We start from the raw sequence: 20,920 nt of genomic DNA on the forward strand, positions 1-20,920 counted from the left end.
CAGAAAGGGACGTGTTTGCACCCCGATCCTCCTCCTGCATGGTGCTCAGTGCTCTGGGGTGGGAAGCAATAATCCATGTCCAAGGGAAGCTGATGCTTCAGCTCCCTGTGTAGACTGATCTGCAAAGTGCTTCAAAGAAAAAAATTACAGCTCCCAGCAAAGGGACTGGGATCCAGCCATTGGAAAACACTCAGGTACCTAAACTTTTTCTGGAAATGGAAAGGAATTAAGAGCCCTAAGACCCTGGAGACAGTGCTCCAAAAGCCTCACACGGTGCCACAGATGCTGTTACTGCCACCAGCACAGCTGGGGTGAGAATAACCTGCTGACTGCACAACTACCTCGAGCAGCCAGCACCAGGGGAAAAGGATGCTGTGGGAATCAGGAGCGACCACCATCACTGGCACCTATGGGCCGGGGGCAGCGGGTGCCCAGGACCACCCACCGCAGCACACAGCGGCTCTGGGCTCTCAGGAAACGCTCTGGGGCAGCTGTCACAGCACGGGACTGTTGCTATAAACCACAAGAATAAGGAGGAAGCTCAGAAGCAGTTGCTGCAAGTTTCTTGCATCCAGTGGGTTTGGAGGCGAAGGGGAGGCGATATATGCGGAGCGGGTTGTGAATCAAGGGTGACTGGAGCAGGGTTTTTAACCTCCTGTTGCCAGCATACATGTGCATGGCTGGAAGGCAGGAGCCTGGAAAACGCTCCACACCTCCTCTTTTAAGGCTTACATTGGGGTGTTTATTTCTCTCCGGTGGCTTGCTCAGCCGGAGGACAAGGGCAGGTGGCAGTCATTGTCAGCATGGATTTGGTTTAAAATATATGTGGAAATGGCCTAGGGGAGCAGAGCAACATTATTTGAAGTAGAAAATAAAACAGATGTGATACCAATTGCATCCTGCGCGCAGAGCTGCTTTCATCGGAGCACTCAGCTTTCAGCCAAGCTCTGGTAGGTGTTACCTCCCTGCAGACAAGGACCAGCTTTGAGTCCTTCATCGGAAAGGACAAGGTGGCTGAGAGACGACAGTCTGGGAATGATTTGGCCTCCCAAGCATGTTTCTTTCCCAAAACGACCAAGAAGGGATTGGCCTTGAAGACCGAGAGCTTCTATCCTTGCCAAATGTTTAAAAAATCCTTTTTATTGCAGTTTTCGTCATCCATAAAAATGTCCCACTCCTGCCGAGCTCTTGGCTTTAAAGAGAGTGTGAAGGGGCTGGTTTCCACAGGCCAACTGTGTGCTCTTTGCAAAGGTATTTCCTTTCGTGGGAAGCCTCCGCGTGCTCCTGGCAGGTGAGCCCTAGCGCACCATCTCCAGTGTCTCTTCATGCATGAGTTCAGCCAGGACTCAAACACTCTCATCACCCAGACCTGACTGTGTTATTTCGAGTGACAATATATTATTCATTTTCTCCTCCAAGATGTTAACTGGTATTTTCTTTACTCCTCCTATGAAGATCTACCAAAGAGGGCCAAGGAAGACCCCCCCTGGCGTGTGCCCCTCTGGGCTTTCTTCCAGAGCTGCCCTTGCTGCTTATCACCCCTGTGGTTTCCGTGCCCCCCTGCTTCCCAGTGCCTGTACCGAACCCACACAGCCCCCAGGGTGGGTAGGTGACTGATTTCCAAGCCCCTCGATGGACTGGAGCCTGAGCCGCACATCTGGAGCGGCATGTGGGGAGAGCGGGGAGCCAGACCCTTCCCCGAGGGGCCCTGGCACTGGGGGGGAGTAGTCCCAGGGCAGGGACACAAGTTGCAGCAGGGGAAATCCTGGTTAGATAAGGAAAAAATTCTTCTGGCTGAGGGTGGGGACATGCTGGAGCAGGGCCCGGAGAGCTGGGCGCTCTCCATCCTTGGGGCTGCTCAATGCTCAGGAAGCAAGCCCTGGGCAACCTGACCGAGCTCCAAGTTGCCCAGCTCCCGCAGGGCCAGTGCAGAGACCGTCAGGTGTCCCGCCCCACCTGAACACCTCGGTGATACCAGCAGGGCCCATGTTTCCTCCCCAGCTGGCAGGTGCAGGGGAGGTGGATGCTGGTGGCCATCTAAGAATGGAGCCAAAGAGGCTGCTGACCCTCCAGGCTTTCAGAGGAGGACAAAACACTGGAGACAACATGTCACGGCGGGGGGTGGAGAGGGGAACTGTGCGGGGGCAATCTAGCCGCTGTAGCACTGGGTTCCGTAACTAACCTCTGACTGAGGGGAAATAAATCATCTTGTTTTCCAAAATAAGGGCAAAGGCTCCTGCCAAGGCTGGGGATGCAAGCGTTATCTGGCTTCAAAAGTTGCAAACTTTCTCTGGCAGCTTCCTGCATATTTGAAAGTGCACTTTGCAGCCTTCCTGCGCCGTGACACTACGCCTCCAGCGCCGACGTCTTCCTGACCAGCCAGATAAACCGTCAGTGGCCCAAAAAGCCCACTCCAAAGCATTTCATCAGCACTTCCTACCACAGTTAAGTGCTACTAAAGAAAACCAGGAGTAAAACTTCCTTGCAAGAGCCATGCCATGGTGTGCTGTGCTCTTCCAAACCACTACTTCAGGATGGCAAACTGGAAGCCATACTTTTGTTCTCCCATTACAACATTGATATTTTTTTCTCATATGAAACAAGTGTTTTCCCTGGACTCTCTCCTACAACCCAGCCCACAGATTAACTTTCCTCCAGAACGCAAACCCCTCCAATTTTAGGAAAAGGCAACGCTACAAGAAATCATAACAGGTATGTATTTCTGACACCACAAGGACTCACCGGGCACCCAAAGGAATTAACCACTGCCACTGAGACTGGCAAACAGTCCTCGGCTTTATGGCCAAACTGCTCTTCTCTCCCTGCACCTCTGTGTTCTTCACCCGAAGAACCCCCTTCCCCGCAAGGACAGCCAACCCAGCTTTTTCTTTTACAGATAAACCCTCCTGACAATGAACGAGGAGGAAGACTACATCGCTCCTGCAGCAGATGCATGTGTCCTCGGGGGTAGCAGGGGGTCACAGCTTCCAGCCCCAGCTTCTCCAACCTGCAGTTTACCAGCTCTAATGATAAGCCACGGTGCCAGAAAGCCCGGAGTTTGAGTCTCCTTTTGGTCAATTCAGGTGTAGGGGGAGGAAATCAAACAGACATTTGGCACATTCCTTTAGTTTTGATCCCCAGGCAATTTCTGGCTCATTTTATCTTCAAGCCTTCAGCTGATCTGGGATGTCTGAGGGCCTCTGCCTGGCTACCCCTGGGCAGAGCTCCCACCTGCCGGCCGGCGGACTGCAGGGGCAGGCACAGCCGCCCGAAGCCCTGGCACAGCTGCAGGCAGAGCCCTGCCTGCGACAGCGACAGCTCAGCTGTGCCCGGCACGGCCCCGTGCCCTGAGACCACGTTTGGCCCTGGCCGGCACAGTGCTGCAAAGGGCTGGTAGGGGTCCTCCAGGGCACAGACCCCTCAGCTAACAGTGATGCCAATGAGCAGCGGCACACGGAGCCCCTGCGTGTGGCCGGGGTGCCCCTGGAGGACAGCTCTGGGTTTTAAAGTCCTGACCTTTGGAAGAGTGGCAGGAGGAGGCCGGGACAAAAAGATGCTTTGCCAGAGCTGCTCTACCTCCCCCAGTTTGCAACAGGTGTCCCAGCACCTTCTTTTCCCTTTGTTGCTTCTGCTTCCTTCACTGCTTGTGTTTTCCATCGCACTTAGGCAGCAGGACCAGGGCAGAATGCGTCCCTTCGAAGTCACCATATTCACCAGCTTGCTTTCTCCTGCTCGCTCTGGCTGAACACACACCAGGCACTCGAGAGCGCCTCACAAGCAACCAGCCATCCATACCCGGATGTCTCTGGACCCCGTTACCTCCCCCCCAAAAAGGTGGAGCCAGCTGTTAAATGCACTGTTGAAATATTTGTAATATTAAACCCCCCATAACTACCATAGTCTTCATCAAATAACAAATATCCAGGAGGGAGCTTTGCATATAAGAGGTTGCTGTCCTGACCTTGTGGCAAGCCTGGGGGCAGGATCACCCCTGTAAAGCTGTTTTAAAGCTGTCCTGTTGCACTAGAAGACAGCATGGCACGGAAAATATGCTGAGCACCGCAGAGTCTATAAAGCCCAGGCTCTCCCAGGGGAGCTGGATGCCGCGCCCTGAGATGCAGGTTCCTTGCTGTCTGACCACAGTGCTTCTGAAGTGATTAGCTACCAACCCAGCCCCTCCACAAGAGCCCTCCTTGGTCCTCAAATCCCATTCCTGCCAAGCAAATTTGTGGCAGTGTGGAAAAATAATTAGGTATGGCAGTTATTTTCAGGAAGAATTACCCAGAGACGTGCCTCTATATTGTTATGGAGGGTATATAAATCATGCTTAACTATCAGCCCACAGAGCAGCCAGCACCACCCTGCCCGTACTATCCCAGGGCGCTGTATGGGATGTACAGACACGGTAGCTGTGGGACTGATGAGACCCTCTCACGTACCAAATGCTTCACCAAGCCAGAGGCTGCGGACACCAAGTGCAGGGCAAAACAATCCAGCATGGGGCAGTCCCCATCACTTTGATTACAGCCCTAAGCAATGTCCTTGTCAGATCCTTCGCTGCAGTTTCCTCCCTTAATTCCCAGCCTTCAAACCTGCTGATTTTCTCCAAGCATCTTTTTCTTCCCAAACTGGACCACGGCCCCCCAAACTGAGCTGGTGCGCGGTGACTTACTGATGAAGTTGGCTTGGCCGGTGAAGATGGTGTACTGCAGCTCATAGGAGCTGACGCTGAACTCGTCCTCTGAGATCCAGTGGACAGTGATTGTATCGTGGGAAGCTGTGCAGAGCTCCTCTCGGACAGATGGCGGGTTTGGCGCTGCAGAAGATCACAGGTAACGTATTTTGGTGAGTTTCTTAATATAATAGGCTTTTTTTCTCCCTTAAGGATAGAGATAGGTTCATGCAGGGAGCAGTCTCGACACAAACAACTGTCTCATTTTATCCAACATTGTGTTTCCCACTTAACTAAACTTTTTAGTGACGTAACAAAATATCCAGGGCCAGCGTGTTTTCAGGCATGCCAGAACAAGGGGGTTTTGCTGCTGCTTCCATCAGGTCTGACACCTCTATCCTGAAATGAGCTGAGAAGCCACTTCAAAATCCACCTAACTTCTTAGCACCGGTTGTGGACTAACTGTCCCATAACTGTTCCAGGCACGTTTGTTGTTAATCTTTCATTGCAAGCTGATGTGCTTCACAATAAAGAAAATCAGGTTTTGGTAAGTAAGGATGTCCTCGCTTCTCCGGAGCTTTCACCCCTGCCCCTGCTTTTCCAGCACACTGCATGGTTCAACAGCAGTTGGCTGCAGCAGGGCTGCTCCCCAACAGCCCGCGTCGCCCCAGGCAAGGGCGAGAGCAGCATTTAGCCTGTGCTGTGGGCACCAAGGCACCACCAAGAGGCCCAGCAAGGTTTCTGCCCACAGAAGTTCATAATTTATCACCATGAGATCTGCAAAAGGGGCAGCAAAAGGGAAATGCTAAAGGATGCAGTGTGTTAGAAGTACAGTAATTGATTAATTCACCACTGCCTCTCTGTAATCGACCCTCTCGGATCCTCATGGGCATCAGCCTCCTCCCAGGGTCGTGGAGGGGGTCATTTCTGACCTGCTTTCTGAACTTTTCCACTGTCCCCAAGGCGAGGCAGAGTGCAACAGGAGGCTGGGGATACGTCAGTCCTGGTGACAGCATAGCCTCTGCTCTGCCACAGCTAACCAGGCACTCTTTAGTGGTGAAAATGAATGGCAAACTGGTTTGCTTTGAAATACGCCTGCCGGCCCTCGGCTGGGTGCAGAGGAGGGGGCTGCAGGGAAGGTGTGGTGTGCAGGCAACGGGAGCACCTGTGCACTCACCGGTTAGATAATCCAGCCCCTCCAGCAGCTTCTTCTCTCTTGAAAAATCTAAAGCAAAGTTTTCAAAGGCATCATTAAAATTGATATCTGGTATCAGAACTTGAGAGGATGCAGTTGCCATGGCGACCCTGAAAGAAAAGAAGACACCATCAATACGCATCAGAGTGCACACTGCTCCTGATGCCTGACAGCGACAAGGTGGGGGATTAAAAGGGTGCAAGCAGCCTCACGGTGACATTACAGTCAGGAAACCGGCTTTTGCCTACTGACCACTGCTCCTGTCCCAGGAGAGTGACCTGGCCTGGGGACAGGTCCCCAGAGCAGTGGGGTGGCTCTGTCCTTAGGGGATCCCAGCCCTGAATGCCTGCCAGGTTCCCTTCAGATTGGCATTTCCACCACATCCCTCCTGCCCCGGGAACGATGTTTGCTCCCACAGTAGGTGTTTGGCTTCGCTAGGACTTGCCATGCAACTCCTGTCTGGTGAGGGACGGGAACCAGCGACACCCCAGACCCCAGTATTTATTTGAGGGCTGAAGGCTGCAGGGGGTAGGATGGAGTGTCCCTGGGCAGGGACCTGCGACCAGGGGACACTCCAGCAGCACTGGAGTCCTAAGCTGAGCGTGCCAGTGCCAGCCCACCTCTCGGCCACATTTCTGGCTGTCTGCAGGAACCGTGCGTGGTCATTCTCCTTCAGGATATGCTCTGCCTGGTTGATGAGGACCGTCGAGCGCTCGAGACACTGCCGGCAGTTAGCGACCTGCTGGGCTAGCTTCCGCAGCTTCATCACCTGCAAGAGGAGCAGAGGGGAACAAAGGTGTCGCTTGAAAAGCGAAGAGCAAACCCCATCCGAACGCAGGGGCTGCTCAGGGGATGCAAGGAGCAGTGAAACAGCATGGAAATGTCTCCAAAGACTCCGGGGAAGAAGAGCAGCAATGCTCTCTTTTCTCCTTTTTTTCCCCTCTTTTCTCTATTTTTTTCCATGTTAATTTTTGCTTGTGGGTGGGAAAGCCCCAGGGAAAAGCTTCCGCACTGCTCTAAGGGTCCCACGCATGATCAGCGTAGGAAAGTGATGCATCTTCTCTCTGCTCCTCCCGTGCAAATGCAACATCATCCCCCCTGTGCCAGTTCTCAGTAGATGTGGCCGGGAGAGGAGCGCTCCTGCAAAGCACAGAGCAAGGAAACCTCATGCTGGCTCAGCCCCAGCAGAGCTGCTGGAAAACATGACATCTGCAGCCGCAAATTGTTTTGCAATTAAAGGTGAGGTGCTGCAGTAAGAACAGGAGAGGAGTTACCCACAACACAGGGAAGCAGGAGCTGCAAAACCAGCCCAAGCGCCAGTTTGCACCCAAAAATAGTGCATGTGGCTTGAACGGGCTGTCTCCGGCCACCCAGGTGTCCTGTGAGTCCGACACAGCCCATGCTGGGGGCCAGGGCTGAGGGCTCTGCCGTGGCTGGTGGAAGCTCAGACCTGGCCCAGCCACCATTCAAAAGGGGACGTGAAGTGACTCCAGGGAAAAGCACCTCTGACGCTTCGGCCCTTTCCCTGCAAAGCTCTGTAGAAGATATTTACTGATGGCTTTACCTTAGGCTTAAGCCATTAAGGAATAAAGAGAACAGGTTTGATGGCACCTCTTCCCTCTCCTGCAAAGTACCAATGCTCAGCAGCAGTGAGGAGAGCAAAGAAACCAGGAGAAACTATTTCTCAGGCAAAATCTCCAAGTCTTGGGAATGCTGGGCTGGAGCACTAGGGAAACCACCTTTGAAACTCCCACCTCCTGCACGCAGCCAGGGTGAAGCTAAAGAAAAGGCAGGCACAAGCCCCAGGTCAGCCCTGAAGCTGCTCATGCGTAGCAATGGTCATATTTCTGTAGGGTCTACGGCTCTGGCAACAAAATAATCATGAGACGTAACCCCCTTCCTGCCCTCCTGTCTCTACATGAACACACGCTCATGCAGCCACTCCTGGCACCGACTTCACATCAGAAGCAGGGTGGAGGGAAAAGGGGGGTTACAGAGGAGCCGACAGATTTGTAGGGTAGTTCTCCTGTTTATGCTGGGAGCACAGAGAAGCTCAGGAATGCCTCGAGCTGGCTGAGGTCAATACCACATGTTAAAGCGCACTGTACCACTTCTCTGGCTCTCTGATGCTTTGCTGGTGCCAGAGGCAGTATTTTGATTTGGGAGGAGCAGTCCTGGGCCCTACGTTGGCACCAACGAAAACACAGAAGAAAGGGGGTGAATCAGCACCCTGGGAATTGCACTGACAGGCAAGCTAGAAGTAATTCTGTATCTGGAAAAGCATCTTGAGAGGGACAATGAGGTACTTGCTAATGGAATATAAGTCCCCACTGCCTTGTTCCTGTGTGCATCTGCAGCAAAGGATCCTGCAGACACCCAGGGGAGGGGAAAACACATTTCGGCAGATGGAGCTGGACTGGGAGTACCTGAAACAGCAGATTCTGACATGATAAATCCTGCTTCAGATCCCTGCCCCATGCTCCGCAGCTGCATCCCACATGAGGCTCTCCTGAATGGCATCACACAAATGTCTTAAACCGAAACGAGCGGTCCTCCCGCACGCCTGCGGCACCAACCACAGACACCATTTCCTCTCACTTACTTAGCTGATGCTTGTGACTGAGCATCATGCTGGACTTATCCTGTGAGAATGTGATGGCAGAGCTTTAGCCATGTCCTCTCTGCTCCATACGACCACCCGCAGCTCTCCCAGCCCACCTCCGAAAGGAGCAACTGGTACACTGTGTTGCTCATCTGTGCATCTTCAGAGTATTTCCTTTTATTAACGAGGGAGCAGGGCGTTCTGCAGGCCTCATGAAGGCATCGTGACAGCAGCTCCTGAAGCTCCTCACTGGCCACAGCTGCCCTGCAGCAAATCCATCAGGAAGCGAGAGCAGGAGCTCCTGAAGGTGATGGGAGGCTGCTCAAGCTGCTCTTTCAAGGTGTCAGTGCTGTCAGTGCATTTACAATTGAGTAGCATGCTAATCCCCTGGCTGACAGCAGGGCCCTGCTCCCCTTGCACGACTTGTGGGCATCTTCCCACAGCCCCCGGCACCTCTGCAGGAGTTCAAAATAAACAAGACCAAGGGTGAAAAGCCAACAGATGAGCTTTGAGCACATCAAGCCAAGAAAAAGCCATGACTTTCCATCCCTCCCCAAAACCTAAGGGTTTCCATTGCACTGTGACACGGCTGGGTGCCCGGTGATGGAGCTCTGTGGGCCCAGCATGGCACCCACCCGGCTGCACTCATTCCAGCGCTGACCACGGAGCAGCACACCAGGCTGCAGCAGGAGGGGACCTTGGGGTGAATCACTGGCAAGGGGAGGACACTCGAGCATCCTCCAGCCAGCACTGTGAGCTCTCCAAAGGCATCCCTCGGGAAGCACCCACTGCGTTGGCAGTGGAGGCGAGGACATCACTCGTCAGAGGTGATGACGCCCTTGGTACCTGCCTTCTCCATCCATCTGGCAGGAACAGCTGCGAGACCCTGGCACCCATCCTGTGACATTTACTGGCCCCAGCCAGCCCTGTGCAGGCTCCATGCAAGCAGCGAAGCAGCTCAGGTTAAACCTGGGAGGTAACAACATGCGGCCAGGCAGCTGTCACTTGCTGGCAGAAGTGGCAGAGCCATTAGGTGGCCAAAGTACCCTGCACGTTCTCCCTCTTCCTTCTCCTAGGCTTTTGCAGGACATCAGCTCCCTGCCCCATGTCCCCGCAGTGTGATGTGGGGCTGCAGCATCTCCCTGCACCCACAAAGATCCTGGATGGGGCTGACCACACCACGGCCATGGGTCCCAGAGCCAAGCTGCAAGCCCAGCAGCAGCTGGGCGATGGAGGTAGGCACAGAGGGGCAGGGGGAGGAGGCAGCAGAGTACATCAGGACAGTTTAATCACTCTGCTCCCTATGCACCAGCTTGCCAGCTCCCAGGAGCACTGCCATGTATGCACGCAGGGTTGGCATGCCGGCAGCTGGAAGCAGGACCAGATGAAGCAGGTAGTGCTTGTTCCACTTGTTACTGCGTGACACTTGGATTTGTTGCCACCACTGTTATCAGGACCAGACATGCAGCCTGCTTCCACCGCAGCAAGAAGTCATGGGCTCCGACTCGCTGTTGACTTAACACTTAACACTCACACATAGTCTGAATTACAGCGATAGCAAATAAAGCTGTGAATCCAGAAACACCCCTGCCAGCACCCTGCAAGCTGCCACACAGCCAACACTCTCCTGCAGCTGTCCTGCGAAACCTGGCCTTGCTCCCCATCACCCTGGCAGTACCGCCACCCCCCAGCATCCACAGGGCTCGAGGCTGTCTGCAAACACAGCATCACAGAAGGGTTTGGGTTGGGAGGGACCTTTGAAGACCATCTAGTCCAACCCTCCAGCCACCGGCAGGGACAACTCTTACTAGATGAATGAAGATGCCCAACCCCCTCCCTCCCCCCCCCCGCCCCAGCCTGACCTTCACCAGTCCCAGGGATGGAGCATCCACAGCTTCTCTGGGCAACCTGCTCCAGTCCCTCAGCCCCCTCATCGAAAAACGTTTCTTCCCTATGTCCAAGCTGAATTGCCCTCCTTCAGGTCAGAACTGTCGCCCTTGTCCTGTCGCTACAGGCCTGGTAAAAAGTCTCTCTCGGCCCTTCTTCAGATGTTGAAACGCCGCAGCAAGGTCTCCCCGTGGAGCCTTCTCCAGGCTGAGCAACCCCGGATCTCTCAGCCTCTCCTCCTAGCAGGGGGGTTCCAGACCTCGGACCATTTCTGTGGCCACCTCTGGCCCCGCTCCAACAGGTCCGTGTCCTCCTTGCGCTGGGGACCCCAGAGCTGGGTGCAGTGCTCCCGGGGGTCTCACCAGAGCAGAGCAGAGAGGGAGAATCCCTCCCTTGACCTGCTGGCCATGCTGCTGGTGATGCACCTGGGACACGTCTGACTTTCTGGGCTGTGAGTGCACGTTGATGGCTCATGTCCCTTTTTTCATCCACCAGCATCTCTGAATCCCTCTCCGCACTCATCCCCCAGCCTGTATTGATACCACAGGTCACCCTTACCCAGGTGCAGGACCTTGCACTTGGCCTTGTTGAACCTCATGAGGTTCACATGGGCCCGGCTCTTCCAGCCTGCCTAGGTCCCTCGGCACAACATTCCTTCCCTCCAGCACATCCCACAGACACCCAGCTCATCCCAGTGCCAGTGTCTGGGGAGGCTGGGGGAAGCCATGCAAAGAGCAGGGCACCTGGCCGGCTTATGGGATAAGACATGGATGGACAAAGTCAGCGACACACATTTGAATGATGGCATGGATCACTCCACGGCCACTGCTTCTCACGTCCTTCTCGCTCCCACCACACTGGCAAGATTGTTTCTAAGTAAGAACATGTTGGCTTGGATGAATGACATCCAAGCAAGGGGGTCAGACAAGCAGCACAGGTCACTCCATGTCTGCTTAGAGCACAAGGAGGGACATGTCCATTCAACACCTCAGGGTCTCTCGGACCGATCAGGAGCTCTGCAACTCCCAGCGCCTCAGCAACGACTTGGGGACAGAGAGAGCTGCCACCCTGGGGAGCATCCCGGGGGATGAGGGCAGGCAGTGGCACGCTGCAGCAAGCCGTGCCCCACTGGCACATAGTGGGGACAAGCATGGGCTCATCTTCGCTAGCAGCAGGCAGGCACAGCTCAAAACGGCAATTTGCAAAAGGAAGCAATTCTCCTGCTGGGGCTTAATTGGCTGATGGATGGTTCATTTTATGACCAAGCTTGTCAGAAAAGAATTATCAAAAGGAGCATAAGGAGGAGAAATAACACGACTTTTGTTTCGAGGGAGGACTTGGCAAGCTCTGGAGTAGCTGTCGGCCTCAGGCAGGGAGAGGCAGGAGAGCCCCTACCTTTACCACAATCACTTCCAGGAGCCACTGGTGTGCCTGGACCCAGCTCTCCTCGGCTGCATCCCCACAATGACGGCAGCCTGCAGCTTTAATCCCAGGCAAAGCATCCGCTGTGGCTAAGGGAAAAGGAGGTGCAGGTGCCCTGGCCCCAGGCCAGCTGGGCCGGGCTGTGACACCAGCACCTGCGGTGCCCTGAGTGGGTGACACGGGTGCTGGCACCTGCAGCTGGATCCGTGTCTGGCAGAGTGCTCTTCAGGGCAGCCCAGCTGCCTGCTTCCTTCCTGCTCCTTCTCTTGCATCCTCCTAGTGATTTTTGCTGCCTCCTGGGTCCTTCCCACCTACCCCCACCACCTCAGGGCCAGCATGGGTTATGGGATGCTGCCCAGCCTCAGGCGCTGGTATCCAAGCCCCAGCAGTGCACAAACCTGACCCCTGCCAGGTGTGATCCCAGCCTGGAGCTGCACGTGGGTTCCCCGGTATCTAATCTCTGGTGTGTTTCCAAAGACACATGCACGACACATCTGGGACAAATCCTTTTTTAGGATTACTGGATTAAAAGACACCCGGTGTGGGCATGGCTTCCTTACCTCTAAGGCGCGTCTTCCAGGAGCACAGGAGGCGCCATCTGCCAGGCACCTTCCCCTGGCATCCCTCGCTCCCACCCATGACCAAGCATAAACTTCAGGCAGCTGCTCTGGTCCTTACATCCCTCTCGCTGCCTTGCAGAGCCGGAGTGGCTCCACCTCCCAGCTACCAGAGCAGCCCCAGAACGGAGCAGCCCATTCCTCCCAGGGCTGCTCTCTGGCTGGACACAAACCGCGGTCGCAACATTTTTGCCTCCATACACAGTCCCTCTCAGGCCTGGGGCTGCCACTCTTCCCAGTACCCTGTGCCACTGTGATTGGGCTGCTCCATGCATCCATCGGGCCATTTCTCAGGAAGAGCAGCCCACAACAAATGGAAAACCAAATGGCAATTCAGCAGGAAAGCAGTATTTTTCACTGCAGTTGGAGCACTTCAAACCAGCCACAGTCTCCAGCACTTCCTCCTTTCTTTTGTGTTTGGAGCTTTTTAAACTCTCAGGTATTTGTGGCTGGGGCTGCTCAGAAAGGCTGCTTCCCCTTCACACTTGGCAACTGTTGCTCAGAGGTGTCAAAACCAATGAAGGAAACCTGCCCAGCCTCCCTGCAGCCAGCACCCGCAGCACAGGGGGCTACAGAGGGGCACTGCAGTGCTGCAAACTCGCACTTTTCCATCTCTAGCCCTATTTCATCAGCAAAGAGGCTTATTCCAGTTGCCAGGTAACTTTGGAAACCAGATGCAGTCCCCTCCCCCATACTGCCAGTACCGCCATCCCCACATCCATCTCCCAGTGGTGCAGCACTGGGTTTGCAGCTATGCGGGCACAAGCTTGCTGCTCCTACCCTGGCAATTTACAAGCAGCTGCGGGTTGTTTCTGCTGATGGTTTTGGGCACTAATCAGGGCCTCCCTCCTCTACCCAGCTGCCAGTTTGTAGGAAAGTAACATCTTTGAGCCTTCCAGCTCCCTGCCAAGTATGGCTGAAACGGGACAACATGGTCAAAAGACATCAGGGGGAGAGGGTGGGAAGTGAGAGGCAGACAGACAGATGGACCAGCAGAAGGCACCGTTACATAAAATATGTTCCTTGAAGTGACTGGGATAAAAGCAGGCATCTTAAAGCTTCCACTGCTGCCGAGGGTGTCCAAGAGCCATGCTGGTCGTCTCTCTTGTGTACACATGCAGTGTAACCCACTCCCAAACTTCTGCCTGCAAAAAAAAAATCTGTATCTGGGCTGATGCTGCTCCCTGGCTTAGCTATTGGCACTGATGGATGCAGAGCTGGACCTTAATGCACATTCCAGCTCAGTAAGAAAGCCAAAGGGCTTGTGCAAGTGTGCTGTAAACTCCCGTGGGCATCCCTCCAGCCTCTCCCCGTCGCACAGAAGCCACTGGGAAAAGCCAGAACACCTGAGACCGCTGGAGGAAGGGTCCAAACACCCCCTCACAAAGAAAAGGGTGAGAAACCAGCTCATCTACAGCTATGCTGCAATGCAGAGCATGTAGCCTCTTCTTTATCTGCAGTGCCAGGTTTGGATGGCCCTTCAATATTAATTCTACATTATTATATTAGCACCATGGTGTTAGAAAAGCCCTAAGGAAGCTGTCTGGACTGATCCAAGCAACTGTACCCATTTGTCATGCTAATCAACGCCCCTTCCTTCCTCCAGCCATGTCAAGTTCGTGCACTGTCCTCAGCAGAAGAGCCCTGGGGACAGCAGCAGCAAGGGACACCGGGACATGCACACCATTTGGAGCAGCAGGGAGGCAAAGCTGTGTGTACCGATGGCTGCCCATAGCAGTTCCTTCCCGGGCAAGGCAATACAGGCTGCTAGCAGCCCCTGTGTGTGCCTGGGACACCCCAGCATCACGGGCTGCCAAACTGCTGGGCTGTGCCCAGACAGGAAGGGCAGACCCTGCACCAGCCACCCCATGGGCACAGGAGAGGACCTCTGAACCGTGGATACACAAGCCAGTCCTCCTTACCTTCGTCTCCTTGATCTTGACAGCGATGACCTGCTTGCGCTGGCGGATGATCTCCATGAGCTCATCACACTCCTCCATCAGCTTAGCCTCATGCATGGCTGTGTTCACCTGGCCAGGAACAGCAAAAGCACACCCTGTTAGGAGGGACATGCTCGTCCCTGAGCCCCCAGCCCCGCAGTGCACTCAGCTCAGGCAGGGAGAGATGCAATATATATCCTCCATGCCAAGCCCCGGCTCTGCCAGCTGCCAGGGCCTGAGCTGGGCAGGAGATAACAGCCCTGCAACACAGAAGCAGGCTGGCTCACCTGCATCCATTGCCGCACCAGCTAGAGGAAAGAAAAAGGCTGGAGAAAGGTGTGAAGCCCTCCCAGCTGCACGTCTGAGGTCAGCGCCAGGTGATGGGGCTGTGCTGGGTGGCTTGTGGGGCAGGCACTCCTCCGTCGCAACTGCCCCCCTCGACTCCCCGAGAGTCAGGGGACAGGCTGCAGGGAGATGGCAGCCCAGGAGCAGCCACTGCAGCACAGCCTGGCTCAGCCCTGCCGGGGTGCTGCACCCCCATAGCCACAGCACTTTCCAACATAGCTGGGGTACCAACCAGGCAGAGCTAACACCCCACGCTGGCCTGCACCGGCCCCGCACAGGGATGCTCAGGGAACTCCCCGCCTCCCTTCCCTGGGCAGGCTGTACGTTCTGGGGGGCTCTGCAGAGCCACAGATGCGCTGCCTGGGCTGCGTGACCCCCACCCTGCCCTCAGCTGGAGGTTACCCTGCCCTACCCGTCCTGCTGCGAGTCCGGCAGCACAGGCTTCTAGCAGAAGCAGCCAGCTTTGCCGGCCTCTCAGCTTGCTTGTGCACCGACACCGAGGCAGTATCCCTGTGCTCGTTAAAGCAAGAAGAGGCTTAAAAATGAATGAGAGCACCTGCTTGTAAGAGCTAGGGCAGCCACAGCTTCAAAGCATCTGCAAAAGCAAGACTGAAAGCAACCGCCCAGTGCGGGCAGAGGGAGGGAGCGCCTGCAGAGCCCATGGGGAGCTGCATGGCTGCAAAGGGCAGGTTAGGACCCGTGTGGGGTCTCAATGAAAGGGCTGAACCAGCTCAGGCAGCAACAGCCATGGGCAAGTCGGGCAGGTGTAGCCGCCTTGCCTCTGCTCCGGCCGCTCACTGTGCAGGGCTGCAGCCTCAAGCTCTGCAGCATGGTGTGAGGCCACAGTGAGGAAAAACCTTCCCCCTCCTGGCACCGCAGGATGCTCACGGCAGGGTCCACGGGCTCCAGCACTGCCTCGGGGGTGGCTTTCCACCCACAGTGCAGGGAAGCTGGGCACACCACGCTGGTGCTGCTAACCTGGCAGGCAGGGCCAGGCAGGCAGGGTGGCAGCCCCCAGCTCCATGGATGCCTCCATACCCTTATTTTCAGGCACAGCACAGTACCTGCTAGTCACAGAGCACTCCTCAGGAGCCTCTCTTTGAGTAAAGCCTTTTACAAATAGCAATCTTCCCCCTAAAAAAATAAAAAAGTACCAGATGCTGCTGGCAGCACCTGCTGCTCTAAAAAGCTCCATTTCTTCATAGTGCAAAGGTTTGGTAGGATGTGTGCCAAGACCATAATAACTCTTTAAGCTTTCTCCAGCTCAAGGCAAATTTCTTACTGCGCTTGCAGTTCAATTCCTAAACTGGGGCACCGTCCCCTAATGGATTTTCCTCTGGGCTCATGACGAGGGGAGCCTGGTGATGCTCAAACCCATCATCTTCTCCCTACAGCATCCCCTACTAACCACAGTTCCCAATGTGAGACACACAGCTTCTACTGGACCGGCCCCCAGCAGGGTAACAGAGCAAGCATCAAACAGCACTTTCATGATCACGGCCATCTTCCAGATTGCTGCTGATATTCCTCCCTCCCTAACCTCATTCCCGATATGTATGGTTCAGTGGCAAAGAAATAAAATGTGCTGCACAGCACAACCAGTACTCCCTCCAGAATTGCTGCACCAAGAGGAGGGACTTGAGCCAGGAGACGAGGAGACCTTGTGTAGACCTGGGTCAGTCCCACTGGGGGACTGAAGATGACACAGACTGGCCAGAGCCTCCCAGAAGTCACCTTCAGGTCTGACCTGTCCAACCACCTTGGACACAATCTGGCTTCTTCCAGACCAGGTCTGGTCTCTTTGTGGCCTCTGCCATGCAGATGGTTGGCCAAGATGATAATTTTGCTGCTCAGCATCTACCAAAACAGGACCTCAAGGAGAACACATACGCTCTCCTTCCCCTGCTAAGCACCCAGCTACCCCCCAGTCAGGCAGGACATCGCTGGCAGGCCGTGTGGCTCTCAGTGTGCTTCTGGGGAAAGCTGCAAGGGGACACTCCAGCTCCTTGGTCATGAAGGGAGAGGTACTGCTAAAAGGGAAGACCAGCACATGTTGCTCCTTCGTTTGGTCTGGACTGTTCAGTGACCAATTCTGAAGCTTTGCTCTGGAAGATGCCACTCAAGATGGCCTTCTCATCTTTGCAGAAGGGACTGGTAAACCCTCATCACCCCAGGCTACAAAGCCACATGTTCACAGTCCAAGGCAAGGGCAGGGAGCAGCAAGAGAAGGCAGCAGGACATGATGGTGGACTTGTCCCCTGAGACTTCAAAGAAGAGTAGAGAAGCGCAAGCAGGAGTTCCATCAATGATATCCCTCTTCACTGATCTCCCAAGGCCACCGGTGCTTCCGCCCAGGCACCACTGCTGTGGGTGTGAGAGCTATTGGTGCCCAGCCTGGCTCTGCCACAGGGGCCAGGCACATGCCAGGAGCGCCGGGTACGACACTGGTGACCTTAGAGAGCAGGTGCCCTCCCAAGGCAGTCAGCAGCTGGGATGCTGAAGGCAAATCTGAGCTGGGGCTGCCGCACGATGGTGGAGCACATGCCTTTTGGAGAGATGGGATGACCGGGATGCAGGAGCAGCGGGGTCAGCATGCTGGAGGCATAGGGGGGCTCCCCCCCACCCCTCCAAGCCAAAGTGAGCATGGCGTCAGCCCCAGGGGGCAGAAGGGAACAGTGGCATGTTTCTACAAAAAAAGCTGCATGTGTCCTGCTTAATTTAGGCTAATTAATCCCTGCTGGACCTTCTTTCAGGCTTCAAATACACAGGGTTTGTTTTTTTGGTTTTTTGGGGTTTTATGTTTTGAAGCTGAAGGGAAGGCATGCAAAGAGTGCAGTGAAAGCACAGGCAGTGGTTTCAGTCCTCTGTCTCCGGGAGAGACCAGCATCCTCAGGGGGATGGACAGGAAAGGGGAAATACACTTTATAGAGAGGGAACTGAGCTCTATCGCTTAAATTAAGTAGTGTACTAGAGGACATAAATAGCTTTTCTTCATTTTGTACTCTCAAAGCCGTGTGAAAGAGTGGAGAAGTCTGAAGGCAACCCAGAGTTAAACACATTTGATACAAGATCTTTTTTTAAACGGCCAGCAGATTATGCAACACTGAAGTGGGAGACAGCTGATGGTCTGCAAAGATAACTCCACCAAGAAAAAACAGCGGATAATCTTCCAAATCTGCTGCAAGGTAGCAGAGGGGGGAAATCAGACCCAGGGTTTGGAGCCTGCAGCAACCTGTGCTGGGGGCAGCAAAGGCAACAGCACTGCCTTGCAACCCGGGCTGTGGCAGAGGATGCCGACAGTGCGCCCGCCTCTTGAGGCACAAGTACAGACAGAGATAGCCATCGCTCAAATTTCCCAGGAGCGCAAAATCAGGGTTGTTTGCAAGTGTTTGCAGCCCCGATGCTTGCTATTGCCAGAAAGAGTGAGCCCTGGGTACTAGGACTGCAAAAACAACAGCAGGAGGAGAAGCAGGGGGAGTCCTTCAACAAGCACCAGGCTCCCCCTCCAGCCTGGCATGCCAAGCAGAAATCCCGAGCTCCTGGTTAAATGAACGCGAAATCTGAAAACCTGCGCCGGGCAAGAAACGTGCAGCTCAGCCAGTGTTCACTCCCTGGGAGGCTGAAGGCAGATGAAGCTGCAGAGGCCACCACAGTCCCTTTCCCCAGCTCCCTTCTGTCCAAAAGAGGAGCATTTTTCGAGGCCAGGGTCCCACCTCTGAAGTGCCTGCCAAGCACGGAGACAGCATTTCAGACCCGATACAGCTCTGCTGGCAAAAGTCCTGACGCAGGCACAGCTAGACACTGGCCAAACCACTTCTTGTTAGGATGAGCTAGTTCCCAGGTAAATGCTGCGTTTGGGGGTGAAGGCTCAGGGGCCGCTACGACTGTAGAAGAGCTGGACATGGGAAAGAGCTTTTAGACGTAGGAGGAGCGGGGAAACACACCCTTCTCAATGTGTGTGTGCCACAGGGAAATGTGCCAGGGACAACACAGCCCTGCAATAAAAACCAAATGGTAAAACCCAAACCTGGAAAGGGCTCATGCTGCAGCTCGTGGAGGGATGAAGAACATAATCTCAGGCTGAGGCACGATCCACACACGGACAAACCTCCTCCTCCTCCTCCTTCTCTAGAGCCAGGCAGCAGGAACCCAGCTCAGAAAGGGAGCAGAGGACCCTATCCCACCACCACAGTGCTGTCACCCTCAAAACCATCAACAGGTTTTGGCTACGTATCAAAGCAGCTGTGCCCCAGGGGACATGCACCAGCCTGCGTTGAGGCCAGCCCTGTGGCTGCCATAGCAGAGAGGGCCCCTGCCCCACCGCCAGCGACACAGCCAGCATCTCCTACTGCTGCCCCTGATGGGGACATGGGGTGGGTACCACTGCAGCTACCCACCCTGTCATTTTACAAACTCAGCCTTCTTTGTAGGTTTGGTACCCGCTGGCTCTGGTCCACATTTTGACCACGGCCACAGGGTTTACTCCCTTCGCCCTCTCGCAGCAGCAGCCTCCCATGCGCCGCACGGGAGGAGTCACCCCTTGCCACGCCAACAGGCAGCACAGGCTCAGTGGCTTGGGCACACTCGTGACGCCCTTCTCTGGACGGCCCCTCTCTGCGCCTCAGAGCGCTACTGGCACAGTGTCCTGGACATGCGGTGGGACTCGCACCAAACGCAACTTGATGGGCAGAGTATGCTGGGATTGCATGTGTCTGCCTGTATGCGATGTCCACAAATAGCTCAAAAGCAAAATCCCCTGCATTCGGACTCACGGGGGAGCGTAGAGGGGCCGAGATATTTTTTACTTCACACTTTAATGTGCTCTCTGAAAAGGTGCCTCTGAAGGGCAGGACTGTATATTTAGTAAGGCTGAGAAATGTATTTCAACTGTTATTTTAAGCAGAACAACCAACAAAGCTGAAAACTTCTAAACTATGTAGAAAATGACAGTCTACAGGTCTGAAACTTCCAGAATCACAAAGGAATACCAAATAGCTTTTAACTCATTGCAGGTCAGTCATTAAGATGCTGGAGCTGGATCCAGAGGAGGAGAAGGTTTGGAAGGACATCCAGATGCATCCCTGCTCCATCCCTGGTGGGTCTTAGAGTCAAAGCATGACCTCATGACCTTCAAGAGCAGTGAGGGCTGATGACTGTCACCAGGGATCTGCAAGGACCTTCTGGCTCCTTCTCTGCAAGACATCCATTTTCTACCTATTTTACCACACCACTTCAAAGCAATCGAGCCCGGGCAAAGAGAGAGACACCCCTGACAAAAGCCTTTCCTACTGCAGAGCCAAAAATCCTTCTTCTCCCCACCACACCAGCAGAGAGAGCAGCAGGACAAGACGAGCAACAGGGAGCATCAGTGTGGCCACACTGAAGAAGGCCAGCACTACTGCAAAACCCAGCTGTGATTTTTCTGCTCCTTATTCCAGTATCTCAACTCCCTCCTCCTCATGCACTGAGCTGCACCCAACAGTGGCTCGCAGCTGCTGGTGGCACGCACAGCACCGCTAGCACTCTCAGAAAGGGGGGTTGCAATCTCTTCCTCTGTCCAGATCATCAGGACAGCAACAAGGACCTTGTTTGGTGAGCAAAGAACAAAATGCTGATGCTGCCTGCAGGAAACACAGGGGTTAGGAAGCACCCTCCTGACCCAAGAGCCCCAGTTGCTCCCTGAGATGCGGCTGGAGAAGAACAAGCTGCAGGTCCCTGTGCAAACACATCCCCACGGGCTTCGCTACGGGCAAACGACTCCAGCCAGCCCACGCAGCATCCCCACGAGGCAGCTCAGGAGAGTCCTGTGGGAAGCCGCATGGCTTGCATCCCCCAGCAAGGGCCGGTCATGCTTGCTCAGGCACTGGCAAACTCCCCCCACATCTACGTCAGTGATCCCTGCAGCAGCCTGTTTTTACTCTCTGGAAAGGTGCGGGTTCAAGGAATCGCTGCTTAATTTAGCAACCAAAGAAATCAATAGCCCATTAAGAAGAAACTAATTGCAACAGCTTCTCTCCATGTATCACTTCAGTAAACGAAGCTGCAAATTAATTTGCTATTAATTGGTATGTGCACTTTGAAACAACAGTAAGGTATTAACCGCGTTCTTCCTCTAGAATGTTTTCCACAGGAGCGCATCGCTTATGAACTCCTGACTCCGGAGCTGCAGCCAAGAGGCAGCGTCAGTCTGCTGGCACAATCCCCGCACACAGCTCGCACAAACACTTCCCTTGGCGATGC

General features: G+C 54.6%; 1 protein-coding gene across 1 annotated transcript in view; it reads right to left on the reverse strand.

Annotated features, from left to right (window-relative positions):
• Positions 1-20,920, reverse strand: part of MID2 (midline 2) — a 113,828-nt gene that overhangs the window by 12,442 nt on the left and 80,466 nt on the right. Inside the window, exons 4-7 of the mRNA XM_037408333.1 lie at positions 14,318-14,425; positions 6,488-6,636; positions 5,850-5,977; positions 4,673-4,816 (exon numbers count right to left, since the gene is read on the reverse strand). Of these exons, the coding sequence (XP_037264230.1) occupies positions 4,673-4,816; positions 5,850-5,977; positions 6,488-6,636; positions 14,318-14,425 (529 nt within the window). The remainder of the gene's footprint in view (positions 1-4,672; positions 4,817-5,849; positions 5,978-6,487; positions 6,637-14,317; positions 14,426-20,920) is intronic.

This window comes from Falco rusticolus, chromosome 14, assembly GCF_015220075.1.
Source record: "Falco rusticolus isolate bFalRus1 chromosome 14, bFalRus1.pri, whole genome shotgun sequence".
Lineage (NCBI taxonomy): Eukaryota > Metazoa > Chordata > Aves > Falconiformes > Falconidae > Falco > Falco rusticolus.